General features: G+C 39.5%; 1 protein-coding gene across 1 annotated transcript in view; it reads right to left on the reverse strand.

Moving 5' to 3' along the window:
* Positions 1-19,022, reverse strand: part of LOC146003488 (relaxin receptor 2-like) — a 354,498-nt gene that overhangs the window by 99,412 nt on the left and 236,064 nt on the right. The window contains exon 11 of the mRNA XM_083141779.1: positions 686-914. Within this exon, the coding sequence (XP_082997905.1) occupies positions 686-914 (229 nt within the window). The remainder of the gene's footprint in view (positions 1-685; positions 915-19,022) is intronic.

A 19,022-nucleotide genomic window follows, 5' to 3' on the forward strand; every position in this document is an offset into this window, starting at 1 on the left:
CGTTCCACCACTGAAATAAGCCTTAAAGCTTTCCTGGCTGCGAATGATGAACAGATTGTCTTGGAGTATGGAACAGGTGAGTTCTGGAAGTTTTCCGGGAGCTAACGCCACTCCCATCTTCAGCGCAGAAATGACGCTAGCTCTTGAAAGCTCCGAAACCTTTCTAGAACTCCCACCTACCCTGGAGATGAGAGTGACGTTAGCTCTCTGAAACATTTCCAGAACTTGCTTCTACCCTGAAGATGAGAGTGACGTTACGTCTCAAAATCTTGCAAACCTTTCTAGAACTCCCTAGATGAGTGAAGATGCGAGTGACGTTAGCTCAAGAAAACCTTTCCAGAACTCCCTTCTACCCTGAGGACGAGAGTGACGTTTGTCTCTCGAAAACTCGCGAAGCTTGCCAGAACTCCTATCTATCCTGAAAATGAAAGTGACGTTAGCTTTTCGATAACTCGGAAACGTTTCCAGAACTTCTATCTACCCTGAAGATGAGTGTGACGTTAACTCTCGAAATCCCTTGCAGAACTTCCTGTTACCCTGAAGTTGAGAGTTACGTTAGCTTTCGAAAACTTTTACAGAACTCAGCTGGTCATAGCAAGAGATAATCTGTTAAAACGTTTCACATTTTCTCTTGTCAAAAACAATTCATTGACGACTACCATAATTTAATTTCATTCCTACTTACCAAGAAGGGCCAATATTTTGATGAGAATGACTGGCACCCAGCAGAGGCAGTCTGTTCCCACGATGACTGCGAACCTCTGAGCTACAACACGGTCCTGTCTCTCCTGTGTGGACCTGAGGGACAGCCTTGACTCTCTGATCACCGAAAGCATCTTGAAGTATGCAAAGCCTATGAAGCCGAGGGCTACGGCGTTCACAACCATGAACATGGCTGCTGAGTACTCCCAGCCCTAGTAGGTAGAAGAAAAGGAAAGTACCATTATTGGCAGGGAAATGATGTGATATGATTGATACGTTCACAAAGAGAGGCAATCACAATCGCACTAAAAGATTTCTAAATGGTCATTTAGTATTAGTAGTTTAAGTAGGAAGTAAAATATAAAGCAAACTATTCATAGATATTTAGTGTAACTTTATTTTAGGATTATGTTCAGTTTACTGTCAACGTCATTCCATACCAAAAAACCAACTGACTCTTTTGTGATAAAGGGGTAGTTTTTTTGGTCATAAACATATTTACAGCACATGCAGAGTGTACAGAAAACTGAAACTTCGTGTAGCTATGGCGGTTCTAAGTCGTGTAGTTTGTCTTGGTTGTCTGATAAGGAAAAGAACAAAATCATCTGAAACATTTGGACAGAGAGGCCATCAAGAACGATTGTTAATATGTCTTGAACTGGAAAACCGTAACATAATCAATTCAGAACTTAGAAAGCAATACATTACACAAAGCTCCGCTGATTTAAAAGCCATACCTCAGTTTCGGTGAGGAAGAGTGATTATATGATGAAATTGCCGGAGGAACTCTCACAAAGAACAACAGTGTCCAGGCTGTTATTCGACTCCGGGATTCCTGACGTCGTCGCGAGCTCTGCCCGCCACTATGCCATGGAGATCGGCAAAGAAATGTCAAGAAATAAGCTACACCACAAAACATAGTTCACCCAGATATTCCAAAAATTCTGCGGGACTTTAGTTACAGACGGAAAAATGGAAGAATTCGGACCATGGTTTCAAAGGATGCAAAAAGGAAGAGAAGTAATAATAAGAGAATTTTCTAAGGATTCGGGTCTGGCCTCATAATACAGCATTTTTGCCTCTGGTCTGCGGTTTCTGGTTGTTTTTCAATAAATCATAGAAAAAATATTTTTAATTTGTTTTTATTTACCACATATTTCTTAAATCAACAAAACTTCCTCTTTTCAATGAACAAAAATTAGTTAAATTTTCTTTTCATTTTCAGGCATTTTTTAATATTTTTTCAGCAATGTTTTGTGAAAAAAAGTACAACATTGTAACACATGTTAATATAGAGATTTTTTAAGTTCGTAATCTGGGAATTTCAATAATTAACTAGATAAACTATCAATACATCTTTTGAATCTTGCATAAGAATACTTCTTATGTGCACATAACATAAAATAATTACAAAAATAATTACAAATTAAAGGTAATTATCTTTTGTATGAAAAAGTGGCTGCAGGACAGGACCAGACGATGTATCAGTTGGTTCTGCGTCATCTGTAAAAATTAAACAAATAAATAAATAAACTAAATAAATAAAATAAATTTTCATTTTACATACACTATACAAAATAAAAAATGGAAAAACTAAAAATACATCAGTGCATGTAGGAGAATCAAGCAAGAGGCAAGATGAATAGACCCAAAAAATGACCTCTTCTCACTTCATTCATAAAATACTAGAGTTTGCAACACTGTTTATATTGTCAACAATTAATTATTACGAATATAACCTACCTTCCAAATCTTCAAATTCATCTGCATCATCAAAATCGTCGCAAACTTAAAACTCTGAGGCGGAATCCTCTTGCAGAATTTCCGCTATGCAGTCTGGATCTAACGACGCCATTCTAAACAATGTACAGTACATCAACCCGACAACAAACAGTCGCAGGTACGAGATAAAAATAGCACATGAGTCACCTAGCGGTCCTCCTTCCATTTTCTCACTAGTATTCTCTTCTCCCTTCCTATCTGCTTAGCCTCATCCCACTCTATGCCATGTCTTTTTTGTCTCGTGTGTTTAAATATCGCATTTCTCTCTCTCTTAAGTCGTACATCATCCCTATGTTGATTCAACCTGTCTTTCAGCCTCTTTTTCGTTTCTCCTATGTACACACTCTGACATTCTTTACATTTCACTTGGTAGATAATCCCTTCCTCTTATCTGTTTTCCTTTTCCTTGTTTTCATTCTTCACTATTCTTAAGATGCTTCTCCCTCCCTTATTGTAAGTTTTAATGCCCGCTTTCCTAAGCACTTTGCATATCTTTTCTGTGGTCTTCCCCATACTCCTTATTGCAAACCTCCTGTCTTTTTCTTTCTCTTCCTCTTTTCCTTTCTCTTCTTCCCTGCCACTTTTCTTCCTTCTTCTGTTTATGTCCAATCTATCCTCCTTCTCGTAGCCATTCTTTTCCAGCTGTTTCCATAGGCTATTTATTTTGCCTTCTTTTTCACATTCTTTCGTGCATATTTTCTTGATTCTGTCCTCTATATTCTTTATAAAATTTCTACGTTACGTTTAGTTTATGTTTTATAATAAAATAATTTCTGCCTTGGTCAGCAAATTGAGTTATTTACTAAAACCATCTTGAATCTGAAAGAAGCTGAGCGGGGCATGACATTTCGGTTTCTTCTCCACTTCAAACCTCATCGTAACAGAATTAAACCCAATTATATTTCCGAAAGCAAGAAAGATAAGTAATAAATTCAAAAGACTGAGGTTGTTTGTTCATTGGAAATCAATGCCGAGGCGGAGAAAGAAATAATATTTTCGACCTTTCCTGTCTGTTTTGACTTATTCTAATGGATCAGTTCTCCAGAGAAAATGCACGAACGTGGTCCATTTCGAGGTGGATAGCTTTGGAATCAGCATCAAAGATTCCGCCTTGGTTGGGAAACCCTTAGCTTGATCAAAGCGATAGATCAAGTCTTCAGTCTCTTCGGGAGATGAAAATATTGGATTTGTTTGTCGGTTTTTGCCAAGGACTCTGTGGATTGATGCTGCGGTTGGGTTGAGACAATTTAAGTTGCATTTCATCAAACCTCGTATCGGCATTTGAAGACTGTTCTGGCATTTGACGTTGAATTTTTCCTGCTTCGTATGTCGTTTGTGTACTTCGGTGCACTTAAGAGCGATCGTGGAAATTGATTCTGAGGTCTCCATCTCTCACTTCTCTTTCTCTCCAAATCTTTCTCTCCCCTCCTCCCTCTCTCTCTCTCTCTCTCTCTCTCTCCCCCTCTTTCTCATTCTCTCCTCCTCCCTCTTCCTATTTCTATCTCTCAATCTGTAGCTTCTTTTCTCTTGTTTCCTCTTTCTTTATGTACATCTCCTTCTCTCTCTTTTATGTCCACCTCCTACTCCTTCTCTCTCTCTCTCTCTCTAAGTCTTTCCCTCTCCTTATGTCTTCCTTTCTTCCTTTACGTCTCTCTCTCTCATCCTCCTTCACTCTCTCTTTATGTTTCCCTCTTTCTCGTTCTCCCTCACTCTCTCTCCTTATGTTTCCCTCTCTTTCCTTCTCACTCTCTCTCCTTATGTTTCCCTCTCTTTCCTTCTCACTCTCTCTATGACTCTCCTTTCTTTATGCCTCTCCCCTTCTCTCTCTCATTCTCTCCCCATGTCTCTCTTTCTCTCTTTACGTCTCTCTCTCCTTCTCCTTTACTCTCTCCTTATGTTTCCCTTTCTCTCCCTCACTCTCACTTTTTCTCCCTCACCCTCACTCGTTCTCCCTCTCTCACTCGTTCTCCCTCGCTCTCTCGCCTTATGTCTCCCTCAATTTCTTCTCTCTCTCTCTCTCTCTCTCTCTCTCTCTTTATGTCTCCATCTCTCTCTATCTCTCTCCCCTCTATATCATTCTCTCTTCATCCCTGTCCCTCTTTATTTCTCTTTCTCATTCCCTTCTCCATTTCCATTTCTCTCATTTCCTCTCTCTCTTTATGTCCATCTCCTTCTCTCTCTCTCTCTCTCTTCCTCTATGTCTTCTTTTCTCTCTGTACGCCTCTCTCTCTCCTTCTCCTTCACACTCTCTCTTTATGTTTCCCTCTCCCCTTCTCCCTCTCTCTCTCTCGTTCTCCCTACCTCTCCTTATGTCTCCCTCTTTTTCCTTCTCACTCTCTCTCTTTATGTATTCCTCTTTCTCTCTCCTTTCCCCTCTCTTTTCTCTCTCTCTCTCTCTCTCTGTGTCAAAATCTGTCCAGGTACCTCTCCTTCGTCTTTCCCTTTCTTCATGTCTCACTCTTTCCCTATCTAAATTTCTCTCTCCTTCTGTTTCGATCCATGTCTCTTCCTTTTTATGGCTCTCTTTCTCGTTCCCTTTCTCTAGTTTTCTCCCTCTCTCTGCCTTTCTTTCTGCCTGCCTATTCGTCTTGAACTATATTTCATTACAGAATGCGCTGTAAATTTGCTAGGTGACTTTTATCAATTCTGTTATGACAGTTCAAACATAATCACGTAATTTGTTGCTACTGTTTGTAATGGGTAAGCGCAGTCTCAAATATTTATTACAAATTAACTACATCTCTACTACCTTAATTATAAAAGAGGAGTACTGATGAATACACCACTAGAATCGTGCTCACAAGTTCTAAATGACTAGTAAAAGTAATTACAAGTTCCTTATGCTCAAAAAATAAATATGTGATTGAAATTACTACAAAACTTTTACTAGTTCGGGGAAAAAGAATTTGAGGAATACCCTCTTAATGAAGTCCCATCCTGGTTGCGTAACACTGGCACTTTCAGGTGGAGTTGGAATGCTTGCTCAAGCCAAACGGTGTGCCGATTTCGCACGAAAGGGAGTTGAAGTACTTCTAACCGCGAGGCTTGGACGAAAACTTGTACTGCAACTGCTTCGAGTAGAAGAAGTTCGGTCGACGGTGACTGAAATTGCGCATGCGCAATCAAGAATTCCGACAGATGACGAGACCTCAATCGGGCTCCTTGCGCACAGATGGAAGTAACTGATACCTAAAAATAAACAGATTTTTACGGTCACTTAAATACGAGGCGTATTCGTAAAGTAAGTACCGTGTGCAAATATTGCCGCTGTAGCGATGCAGTCGCCACCGTGTGAGTTCTCGCTGACGTCCATCATCCGTTAGTTCACCGCAGGCACGCGTGGGAGCAGGTCATGCTTTTTCTTCGTAGTTTTATGAAGCTTTGAAATGTTCAAGAAAATCAATCGGCCCTGTGAAGTCCGGTCTGTGATTTGTTTTCTGTATGGAAGAATGGTTGAATTCTTGCCTAGAGGACAGACAGCTGTGACACATTAATCCGGCTGCGTCGTGCAATTCAAAACAAAAGACGCGGAATGCTTAGCGAAGGCATTGTGTTGCTTCACGACGTTGCTCGTCCGCATACGATACGTCCCAACAAACTCAAAATTTCATAAACGAAACACTCCGTGGTGATGTGGTTAGCACAGCTCGCTACGGTGCCAGGTGTCTCGGGTTTAAATCCTGGCCTAGACATTGGTGTCATTTGTTATTTCATCATATCATATCATCCTCATCTTCGCGATTAGCCAAATTGGCAGAAAAGCGAATTAAAATAAACCCAATCAATCAATTATGGTGATATTTTAGAATGAGTAATCTTGAATTTCAGTCTGCCCATTATTTGTCTTGATCAGTTTATAAATACTGTCAATGTTTCTTACAACATCGCAAGTATCATTAATGTTTTGGATCTTGCTCAGGCAAGACTCCCAAGTTGTTGTTTTGAAGTCGTCTTTCTTAACGAGGAACGCTAGTGGCAACCCTGCCACGCGCCCCTGGTAGTTATGTCAGAGCAAGCGTTTGCTGTGTTGGGTTGCATACGTACAGGATAGATTTTAAGCGCTTATAGCGCAGAAACTAAGCGCTTTCGAGGTAAACTTTATAGGGAAAAGTTACTTGTTTTTATGATATCTACCAGCACCCAAGCGTTGTTGAAAGAGTTTTGCGACACCCTGTATAACGATAATGATACGAGTAAAGTAATAAAGGAAGGAATACAGGCAGGCATTCTTGCAAATAAGCAGAAGTTCAGAAATCGACTGATTACAAGAAATACATGGCTAAAAATGTATAAGGACTGGTACAACCAGTTGTCACTTTGGATCAGAGCCTCCCCGATGGCGCAGTGGTAGCGTTGTCGCCTTATATGTAGGGAGTCACGGGTTCGATACCCGGTAGAGGAACTTAGTGATTCGGATCCCACTTTAAACTGTAGGTCCAGTCCCGATTAGCCTTAATGTGCATAAAGTGGACTTAAAACACTAATTCAAATTCAAATTCAAACTAATTCAACTTGTGGATCAGAGACTTGGACCTTGGAATTGTACGATGAAAATACTCTCAGAATATTTGAGAGATTGATATTAAGAAAGACCTGTGAGGGAAGATGATGACTGAAGAATAAGATATAATGCAGACCTAGATGATGTAATAAAAGGCCAGGATATAGTGAGATTTGTCAAAGCTCAAAGAATAAAGTGGTTGGGACATGTGGAGAGAATGTTGGAAGACCGGATGCCAAGAAGAATGTTGATAGAAAAGCTTCATCAGGCAAGAAGAAAGGGTAAACCATGACTTGGATGGATAGACGACGTCGTAGCAAAACTTGCGGACGATGAATATTAAAGGATGGTGGAGAAGAATTGATGACAGAGTGGAATGGAGGCTGATGGACTCCGTTAGTGTGACGTCACAGAAGACGACGAGCTGGGACAGAGTCTAAACAAATAAAAACGTGCTTCTTTCGCTATTCAAATACACTGAGTTTCCCATTGCAAAGGGTAACTTTAAGAATCGTGACATCAGTTACGAAACAAAATTGTGAGTGCATTGTACATCAATGCAAAGATGAGATTTCGGAGAATACGTCTATATAACATATAACCCTACCTTACAGTTGAGAATGTAAAGAATAAATGGAGTAGCAAATCGAGTAAAGAGAATATCCGAAAGGAATCCGATCCGAAATCACAGCCAATGGGCGCCGGCGGTTCAGTCGCCTGAGGCTGCTGGTTTCCCATCATCCATAACGGCAGAGTGACCGACTTGAGATCGGGTGAGCTTCGGGCCAGCTTCGGCTGTGCTCGGAACTGGAATGTCCAACTTTTGTATAAAAATGCATGATTTTCTTACTCTGGTTATTCTTTACCTTATTCTCTGTAAGGTATGTGTGATATATAGTCGTATTCTCCGAAATCTCATCTTTACCCTGATGTACAATACGCATCATAATCTTGTTTCATAACTGCTGTCACGATAATTAAAGCTACCCCTTCCGATGGAAAATTGCATTGATTTGAATAGGAAGAAAACACGTTTGCTCGTTGTTTAGACTCAAATCCTGGTTTGTCGTCTCATGTAACGTCACCACTAATAAGATCCATTGTGGAGGAGGCCAAGGCACACCAAGGGCTGCAGAACCAGAAAGAGAGAGGGAGAGAAGAATGTAGAAGACAACACAAAAACATGTTTGAAAGTAGTGTATTAAAGTATTAAACAGCTTCTTGTGTACAAGGATTTGCTACAGTGTTGTGCTAATATTGAAATGTCAATCAACACTTCTCTAAGTAAAACGAGAATGTTTTTTTACCCATAAAATCCTGTGAAACTAATCATGAGCATTTCGTTCCCTAGGGTGATATACATACAAGTGAAACAAATGCTTTGGTGTCTCTCTTCAAAGGAGAAGCGAAGTTAAGGCCTCTGAAGAATTCTCAAGGACAAAGTGGATGGAATTGAATTTTTTTTTCCTGAAATTTCAGCAAGGTCTGAGGAAACTATCACATTCTCTCAAGGCGTCATTAAACAAAAGCTTCAACGGATCAATTTGCAAGCGGACGAGACAGCCGTATGCAAATGTTTTGCCCCCTCTTCCCCCATTATTTACATAATTACACGGTGGTGAGTTAAATGGTGCGAGAATCGAATAGGGAAAGCTGCTTTAGAATATAATGCCTGCGAGGAAAATTCCGTCGGCAAGGAAAATTTGGTCGTGCTCAACTATTTACCACACTAATGGAGGAATTAAAAAGGGTGAAGGGTGGGGAGGAACAGGAAAATGGAGAACAAGAGATGGCACCATAGTAAAGTAAAATAATAAAGGTAAGTGGGGAGACGAGGTGAGACAAAACTTGACAACGTATCCAAAAATATAATAATTAATATGTTAATATAATTTATTATGTAATAATAATACATACATTAACATAAGCTTGAGTTTGAGTATTGTTTTAAGTCCACTTTATGCACAGATAGGCTAATTGGGACTCGGCCTACAGTTAAAAGTGGGATCAAAACCATTGTGTTATCGAACCCTACCACACACTTTGGTATGTCTGCATTTTGGTGCTAAGGATTTGGTGTCTTTCCCTTTTACAACCCCCTTCTCCTCTGACCTCTGTCATTCACTTTCAAATTTAAGTATTTCTACATCACATTGAAAATGGTTAGTAACATTTTCATCCTCTTTCAGTTAACAGTCAATTTCATATCTACTAATATCCACACATCCTTTACTTCCGATTTATTTTCAATATACATGGTATTGGTACCGGGTCTTTATGAACACCCTGTATATGACATGTACGTACGATACTACAGAATATTCTACAAATCATGTAAACATTTTAATTCGTCTCATTATCGTTAGATATAGTTTTATTTTATAGGCATTTTTATTATATAGGCATTTTTATTACAGGGTGTTTCCGGGCTGATGATACAAACTTTCAGGGATGATGGAGAAGGGCGCATGTATCAATTTGAAATAAGGAACCCTGGTCCGGAAACAACTTGGTCGAAAGTTATAAGCGAAAATCGGTGTATGAAGATGTAATACTTTTATTACCTGCACAAGTTTAACAAGCTGTTCCGTGGCCAGCTCGGTCCCCTGATCTGCTTCCACTTGATTTCTTCTTGTGGGGTCATGTGAAAAGTCTTGTGTACGAGACACCTGTAGTACACTGAAGAGGATCTCCTGGCAAGAATACTCGCTGCCTGTGACGTTGTTCGAACGACCCCGGGGATGTTCCAACGGGTACGCCAGAACTTTGTGCGACGATGTCGTGCCTGCAGCGAAGCTGGGGGACGCCACTTTGAACAACTGTTGTGAATGTAGCAGCTTGTGAAACTTGTCCAGGTAATAAAAGTATTAGATCTTCATACACCGATTTTCGCTTATAACTTTCGATCAAGTCGTTTCTGGACCAGGGTTCCTTATCTCAAATTGATACATGTGCCCTTCTCCATCATCCCTGAAAGTTTGTATCATCATCCGGGAAACACCCTGTATAGGGCATCAAACCAGTGAAACAGAATGTAAAATATGTCTGACAAATTTACAATTCATGATGGGTTAAAACAAGGAGATGTATTATCTCCATTGCTCTTTAATTTTGCCTTAGAATATGCTGTAAGGAAGGTAAAAGAAAGTAACAAAGGACTAAAATTAGACGGTGTGACTCAGCTGTTAGCATATGCAGATGATGTAGACTTACGGGGGATGATATAAATACAATTAAGAATAATGCTAAAATATTTTTAAAATCAGCTAAAGAGATAGGTTTTGAAGTTAGCAAATTCAAATACTTAGGAGTAATACTAACAAATGAAAATTATATTGAAGAGGAAATAAAGAGCAGGCTTAATTCAGGAAATGCATGTTACGTTTCTCTTCATAAACGTTTGTCTTCTCCTTTAATATCTAAGAAAATAAAAGTTAAAATATAAAAAACAGTAGGCCTAATATTGCCAGTACTTTTATATGGATGCGAAACTTGGTCCCTTACATTGAAAGAGGAACATCAATTGAGAGTATTTGAAAATAAGATCATTAAAAAAATATTTGGACCTAAAAGGGATGAGGAGACAGGTGAGTGGAGAAGGTTACATAATTTAGAACTGCATAATTGATATTCAGATATTATTAGAATAATTAAAGCAAGAAGACTTAGGTGGGCAGGCCATGTGGCACGAATGGAAGACGAAAGAAGAGTTTACAGGATTCTTGTTGGGAAACCTGATGGTAAGAGACCAGTTGGAAGACCAAGATGAAGATTTAGGGATAATGTTGAGATGGACCTAAAGGAAATCGGTAGGGATGGAAAAGAGTATATAGATCTTGCTCAGGATAGGGACAGACGGAAGGCCTGTGTTGCCGCAGCCATGAACCTTCGGGCTTTAGAAGGCTAGAGAGATAGTTAGTTAGGGCATCAAATCATTACTTGTATTAATAATGTATTAAATGTAATATTGTACGGCTTAATTGAAACCCTACTAAGATAATAAGTAATAATAATAATAATAGAGGTAAAGGTGGTATTATGAGCCATTCATATATTATGAGCCCCCCTAATATCTGTTCATGGAGCGCGCTCAACCTGGAGGCGACGATTTGAACTGATAGTTTAGTAATGCCTTTTGCCGCCAGAGAATTCTCGTTCAGTTGAAGCTGTTAGTTTATGAGTGAACGTGTTCTCCTTGTTTTCTCGATCTGAAAAACTTTGAAAGGTAAGTGTTTTGCTTTTAATTGCAGTACTTATTCATTTAAACTCATCGTAGTGCATTATTGCATTGGATAAAGCATGTTTAAAAGATTGTTTTTGTGTAGATACTATGTAATTTTGCAAGTAACAAAGATTCGTTATGTGTGTTCCAATTCCAATATGGCGAGGGTTGTAAAATGAGCCCCCATCGTGCTTGGTATATGAGCCCCCAATTTTTAAGGGGCTCATATTATATACACTACAAGAGTGGTTTCAACTTTGTCTTTTCAGATGCCGAGAAAAGTGCTAGGTCCAAAAAACAAGACCAAAAGAATAAAACTGGAATACTGAAGATATGGTTAAGGCGATCAAGGCTGTAATAAACAAAGATATGGGATTGGAAAAGGCATCTAAAATGTTTCTTGTTCCAAGACCTACTCTTCAAAGACTTGTTCGAGTTGACAAACCACCGGAAGAAGCCGCTTAAACAAAATTAGGGAGAAAACCTATAATGGGCGAGGAGCTGGAAACAGAGTGAGTCGAGTATTTACTTATGATGGAAAGTAAATTCTGTGGTCTTACCAGACAAGATGTTCGCAGAGTAGCTTACCAACTGTGAGAAAGAAATGGAATTAATCACCCATTCACAGAAGAGGGGTTAGCTGGTAGAGCTTGGTTCGACCACTTCATGAATCGTTATAACAATGTTTTATCTCTTTTGAAACCTGCTGCGACATCGTTTAAAAGAGCAAATGGATTTAACAAAGAGGCAGTAGACAATTTCTTTCATATCCTGGAAGCCGAGTACGCCAGGCAGATAGAGTATTTAATGTCGACGAGACAGGAATGTCAGTTGACGATGATCAACAGCCTACAGAAAAAACACAAACTAAAACAAAGCATGCAGGGAAACCGAAGCTTCATCAAGATTCAGATGAGGAATCCTGTGAATCAGATATCGATTCTGGGGAATCTGTCTCAGAAACACCAATCGGAGTGGAAAATCCCGGTGATGAACAGTTTGTCTGTTCTTCGAGGGTCTATTTTCGGCTGATAACCGAGGAGAACTGTGAGTGCAATGTCTCATCTGTGAAATGTGGGCACACAACGACTGCGCTGGATGCGAGAAGGATATTCACATTTGCGACTTTTGTAAATAGACATTACAAAGAAACAAAATAAAACTTTTTAAATGGTTTCTTAATGACCCTCTCAATTCATTTTTAATGACACTTTCCATTGGTTTTGTAATGATTTTTTCAATGATTTTGTTATGAACTCTTTTATGGCATTTCACATCATAATATCTTTTTTAAGGTTTTGTAATGAATAAAATGTTGTTTGTATGATTCAATTTTTCATACACTTTTCCAAACCAGTTATTCTATTATTGTTTCCTAGGGGCTCATATTACCAGCACAAAACTTTTTTTCCACAAAATGACTTGTTTTGTATTTTATTTATTTTCATATCCTTAAAGTTGCTCAAATTGATTTATATTTTAACAGTAGTTTTATGAAATGTTGTAGTTAAAGTTATAATAAGAATCTGAACAAAAAAGATAAAAATCAAATTTTAAAAAATACAAAACAAAATGGGGGCTCATACCACCACCTATACCTCTAATAATAGCTCTCATGGTGGGAAGAGATTAATTTATGATGATTTTATTGATTGATTTGGTGTTTTAAGTCCACTTTATGCACAGTAAGGCTAATCGGGACTGGACCTACATTTTAAAGTGGGATCCGAGCCACTAAATGCCTCCACCGGGTATCGAACCCGGGATCCCTTGATTACAAGGCAGCTTCGATACCACTGCGACATCGGGGAGTCCCCTAATTTATGATGGATTTTGATACTTAAAAGAGAAGGCAAGAAATGGCAAAGTGTATTCGCAGTGCTCTCTGAAAAAGCAGTGCAAGGCCCTTGTCCACACTGTAAATGGTGAAGTTATGAAATTTGTTAACGAAGATACAAATCCAACAGACGTTTTTGGACTGTTGTGTTCGACTTGAAACACTTATGACTACTTATGACAAGAAAATATATTAAAAGGTAGGGGGAAACGCCTGACGAGCCCGCCTTCTCCCGCATACATTCAGGCCCATTAAATGCACTTACATGGCATTTAGATGATTAAGAACGTGTGTTTTATGGAGACGTGTTAGGTGAGCTTTAATGTAAGCGAAATCATGTGTGCATCACTAATTAAATATTTTGACATCTACAAAGAAAATCCAAAACACATTTCCACTTCAGTCAAGCATTATGTGAATTCAATTAAAATTGTACCAATATCTACAGCTGAATGTGAACGCGGGTTCAGTGTCATGAATCTAACCTTTACTGAACAAAGTGAGATTAAATATTTACTTGGATCATAGAATGCATCGGGGTAAATCAATGTTGGTGATATCCTGTTGTTGGTGTTGTATTTTCATTAGACATGAGCTCCAATTACCATTTTAATCCTTCGTTTTAGAAGTTATTCAAACACAAAAATGGTTATCGGGGGTTATTTAAGTTTTCCCGACTTCATTACTAACTTAATTTGATTTTCTATCTTCTAACAATTTCGGGGGAAGGCGGCTGTAGCCTATTCAGCCCCCCCTGCGTACGCCAGTGCTTCAATAACTTTATTAGTAAAAAGTGCTCTCCAAACTAAATTGTCCGTCAACCTCAAAATTTTGAAGCCGGAAGGAACCATTCAAAGGTTAGATCGTTTGATCACTTAACATCACTGTCAGCAAAAGCATTTTCTGTTATCGGAATGGAAACCGAACGAACGGCCATCTTTGTAGATGGTTGCCAGCTCGGACAGCTCGCTTCAAAAACTACCGGCCCTAACTGCGGACGGTTTTGAATTCTAATTTGGAGGGCTGTTTGGGTGACCGTACCCTCTCAGCCGCTTTGAATTCTCATCAGTACTGATGAGAAAGTATTTCCTCTCATCGGTGGTGAATTCTGAACTAAAGGCCAACTTTCGCGGCCCAGTATAATTGACGCTATGGCCCTGCGGTTGAGAAACACTGTTATATGGGTTGCCAGAAAGAGTATAGATTATTTTAGTGCCACAAAACAAAAAAAAGAGACAAAACTAGAAAGAAGCTCTTTACGTGCATTAAAACTTAAGGCAACTGAGCGCTTGTCTTTTGTCTTAAACCACGCTCTGTTCTACATCCAACCAGCTGCTCTGCCAATCTGAACCTCAATTGAAGATAAAATTGATCCACCGAGACCACTTACTCTCAGCGTTCTTAGCATCCAATTATCCTCTGCAAATGAACCGACAGGGAATTTGCGAAAGCCAATTCTGAATCCTCTTGGAGGAGGAGTTAATTAGATCAAATTCCCTCCCGCTGTAACACAAAAGGCGACTTTACTCTCTATCCCCCAGAAGGTGACAAGGACTGAGTGGGCGAAGACGAACGTTGAATTCAATAACTGCTCCTTCTATTCGGCTTGACACACTCGTAATATCTACATTGCAACATGTTACACGTTCAGAAAGAAACATTTGTCACAGAGCTCCGTTGCGGAGTTGTTATCACACTACGCTACGACACCAAAGGTTCCAGGTTCAAATCCCGGATTGGGCGTGGGTGATCAATGTGAATTTCTTTTCATCAATTTGATCATGCTATCACTCATTTCGTCCCGCACATTGGTCATGCGGTCTTGCTTTGGGCTCCGGCTCAGCTTTAGGACGCGCGTAGGTTCGAGTCTCGTAGGGGAAGCTAACAACATTTCTCCTGAGATTGTGACCAGATGGGACTGTTGGCCACCCACCATCGTGAGGAAATTGAAGAGCTAAGAATGAGTAGCGTAACCCGGTTATGGAAACCTACGACAACAACTGGTGGTTCGTCGTGCTGACCACACATCACCTCGTAAGTGGTTGGATTATCTCCCACCTCGGCAGGTGGGAGTGAGGCCGGCAGTCGGTAGGTAGATGTGATTTTTCAGAACCTGGAATATCATACTGGTTTTTAGAAAGGACAGGGAATTTCGAAAACGACTTCGCTGCGTCGGTCAAAGGTCAATTCGAGCCTTAACAATTGCCCCCAGAGATGGCAGCACTGTAATATAATCTTATTTTCACGAAAAAAATTTAAACATATTGGGCGTCTCTTTTAATAATAGTTGTTTCTAAATATTACATAATTGCTAAACTTTAAAACAGGTAACAATAAATATATTTAAAAAAATGTTACGATCAAGATAATAATGGGCATCGTTATTTGATGTAAGTACAATATTGTATTATATTTATTTAAACTATTATGAACTTTTTCCCAAAACGCGACCTGACGAAGCATCTGTATCCACTTTTCTGACAACAGATCTAGGAATTTCCCTAAAAAGGCAACCAATGACTACGAAAAGTGTACTACCTAATCAGAAACCTGGAATTAACATTGGAGACTGGCAACAGAATCAACAAGACCATTGTGCAACCAGCCATTCTGTAAGCGATCCCAACGTGGTACAACACAATGAAATCCAATCTGCATAAAGTACAAGTCCTCACAACAAGGCAGCGAGAACTGTCGATACACCAGTAACCAGTGTTCGAATAGAAGGGGGGAGCTATGGAATTTCCCCCTTCTACTTTCTTTCATCCCCGGCTCTATATTAATATTTTCATTCCAAACCAGAGAAAGAAAATCCCCACCTCTGAATTGTTATGTCCCCGGCTAGGATTATAAGAACTGTTCTACACCTAGAGCTTGCTGGGTTTAAGTAACAGTCTTAATATTACATAATTAACGCTTTATTAAGAGTAATAGCTTTAACTAGAAACTAGTTAATAACACACGTGACTCAACACGTTTAAAATACACTTCCACTGATATTACTTAATTTACACATGCCTTTCAGAGGCAAATCTTTCAATTAAATTACAGCTCTGCGATTCTCTACAGATTAGAAACAAGAAATAGTCACAAGATTACTCACATAAAGCCTTGAAATAACACAGTAGACTTACATTAAAGTCAGTCATATTTCATTTGTTTGATAACTTCACAGCAAGGAAAAAAGAAAATCTCTCTCTTTCCCATCGTTACCAACTCGATCATTTTTGCGGAGTTGCCAACCACGCACAGAAAATTATCTTACCTAAAATGTGTGATAACACTAGATATCTTCTATGACCATACAGGCCCTCCTATACGTGCAATAACACTAGAATTCTTATTTGACCATACGGGCCGTGTTATACAAATCCAGATTAACATTGATTCAAACGAACATGTACATAAATTAATAATAATATTTTGCTACGACATAACTTGGGTCGTTGCAGAATGTGGATTTTATTATTATTTGGGATGGCATGTCAGTCATTCACTGTTTGTCATAAATTCGAGCTTGCTGTTCACGATGTGTCATGGATGAACTTTATTTTATGTTCAGCAAAAATCAAAGGGATCTGTTCAAGAGTGGTCAAGCAGTGGCAACAACAATGATGAAAATTAACAAAAAGTTTTGCATTCGATGAATGGCATCCCATCAATCTGTGTCAACACAAATACATAATTATCTGGCCCTTGTTCATTTCTTTTCAAATCGTGAGCTCACTGCAGCTATCAGTTGAAAAGAAAGAGAAAGTGCCAATGAATGCTAAGGAAGGCACTATCTTAGTTATTTGGGTAACGATAACGATATAAGCCGGAGACGGATTTCTTAAAATTTACAGGAGAAAAGACGAGAAAGTACATACGGAATTGCGTTCTTGAGGACTTTCTGAAGCCGGGGAAATTGTTTTTTCGAATCGTGCAACTTATTTGGCCTGTAAGTAAGATATTTTTCGTCATTCATGCATCTCCGATGTACGATAGCTCGTGCCGCCATTACCGTCGACTACGTGAATCAAATTTTCCGTGCGTTCGATCATGTAACCTCCTGTCAGTGTAGCAACCACGCGGTAGTTTTACAAGATGACGTGTGAGCGGTTTTTTCTTTCCAATTTAAGGTAAGACTCTAGTTTACGTCCTTTTCCTAAGGAATACGTGTCATATATCGTTGGAAAGCTTATTTTATAAGGAATTCAACAACGTAAATCCCAAAGCGAGGAAAAATTTCCTGAAGGAGTGAATCGAGAAAAACCGATGTTATCCGGATATGCGTAATTGAACGTAGTGAGGAATTTTTTAGATGATGAAGCACATATTTAGGCGTGAAATGAGTGCTAATGGAACCTAACCTAACAGGCCTAACCTAACCTCGTAGGCATACCTCGACCCCGTGAATGGATAGTGGGGCTATCGTGAACAGAAAGTGTAAAAAGAAAAAGGTACTTACCCGAAGAGATGCCGGGTGCCGCACCACGATCGCGCACCGCGAACGCAAAGAAGCAATCACCATGCAGATAAGGACGTAAAGTAGAGTCTAGCCTCAATTTTCTCTTAAAAACCTTTTTGTGAATAGTTTGTGCGGCATTTATCGGTTCATAAGTTTGGAAACACTGCACATCACCTGACGATACTGCATATCAGCTGACGACAGACAACGTGAGTCAAGATTTGCTCGCCGAATTAGCAATAAATACCAAAATTTCATGGAAATTCGGAGGGGGACACAGGGGTCAGATCCCAACGTCAATTTGTCCTCATCTTGACATTTGAGGCCGGTTTTGCCCCCTAAAACTGTTTTTTAATCGAAACAAAAAAAGACGTATTTCTTCCTTTGGGCCCCTCTATACACCTGCCAAGTTTCATGGATATCGGAGGGGACACTTAGATAACCTCCCTTGTAAGTGTAGACAGGTAATTATCCTAACCATGTCCCCACGTCAAGTTGTCCTCATCTTGACATTTGAGGCGGGTTTTGCCCCCTAAAACTGTTTTTTAGCCGAAACAAAAAACACGTATTTCTTCCTTTGGGCCCCTCTATACACCTGCCAAGTTTCATGGAAATCGGAGGGGACACTTAGATAACCTCCCTTGTAAGTGTAGACAGGTAATTATCCTAACCATAACATGCATGATTTAGGTTCAAAGGTGCACAAAATCGAACGAGTGACTATTTGCCATTTCTAGTAATATATCTAGGCATTGTATTTCAGTTGTATCTTTCGCAGCCAAGCATCATGTCATGAGGACAAGTGGTCTCATCATTAACAAGGATGAATGGTGATTAGCTATATTTTCCATTAATCTATTAGGAGTGATTGGTTCGATCCTATCATTCTGTAGAATGATACGTGGTGGAGGTGCGGGGCAGATCGTAATGTAAATATCCATTCATATAATTACAGTTTAACAATATATATATAACAACCCGCATTACCCCGCATTTCCCGCATTACAATAACATTTTTCATTTGTTTATCTGTACCGTGCAGGTACGGCAGGTCATTGAACCCTGGATGGCTTTGTCCCCATCCGCCTTTTGGTCGGCTTCAACCAAGCGGTCCAGGAAGGAAAGAGCAAGCCAGTTCAGTCACAAAGCATATATTTGAAATTTACTATTTATGGAATGGTTAAAAATCATCCCCACGGATTCTGGGGCCAATGGAGATGTCATCCCTGCTAATTCGTACTGAAAGTCCGGGACACCGCTGACCGGCAGATTTTTGGGGACACTCGGTGGGGCTAGGGTAGGATCCGATAAAGTTTGTATGCACAGCATAATTATTAAGGACAGTCTTATTATCATATTCTTGACACTTCATATTTTTACACTTCTTAAACGGAAATTCACTCCCCTTCTGTGCCATAATGAACTAACCTGCTATCTCACAATGTTGAAACTTTATTTCAAAACTGCGAACTGAACAGATAGGCACCCAAGCACTGACTGATTCCTAGACCCAGGATTTTTATGTAAT

The sequence above is a fragment of the Lepisma saccharinum genome, chromosome 20 (genome assembly GCF_977018435.1).
Source record: "Lepisma saccharinum chromosome 20, izLepSacc3.1, whole genome shotgun sequence".
Taxonomy (NCBI): Eukaryota; Metazoa; Arthropoda; class Insecta; order Zygentoma; family Lepismatidae; genus Lepisma; species Lepisma saccharinum.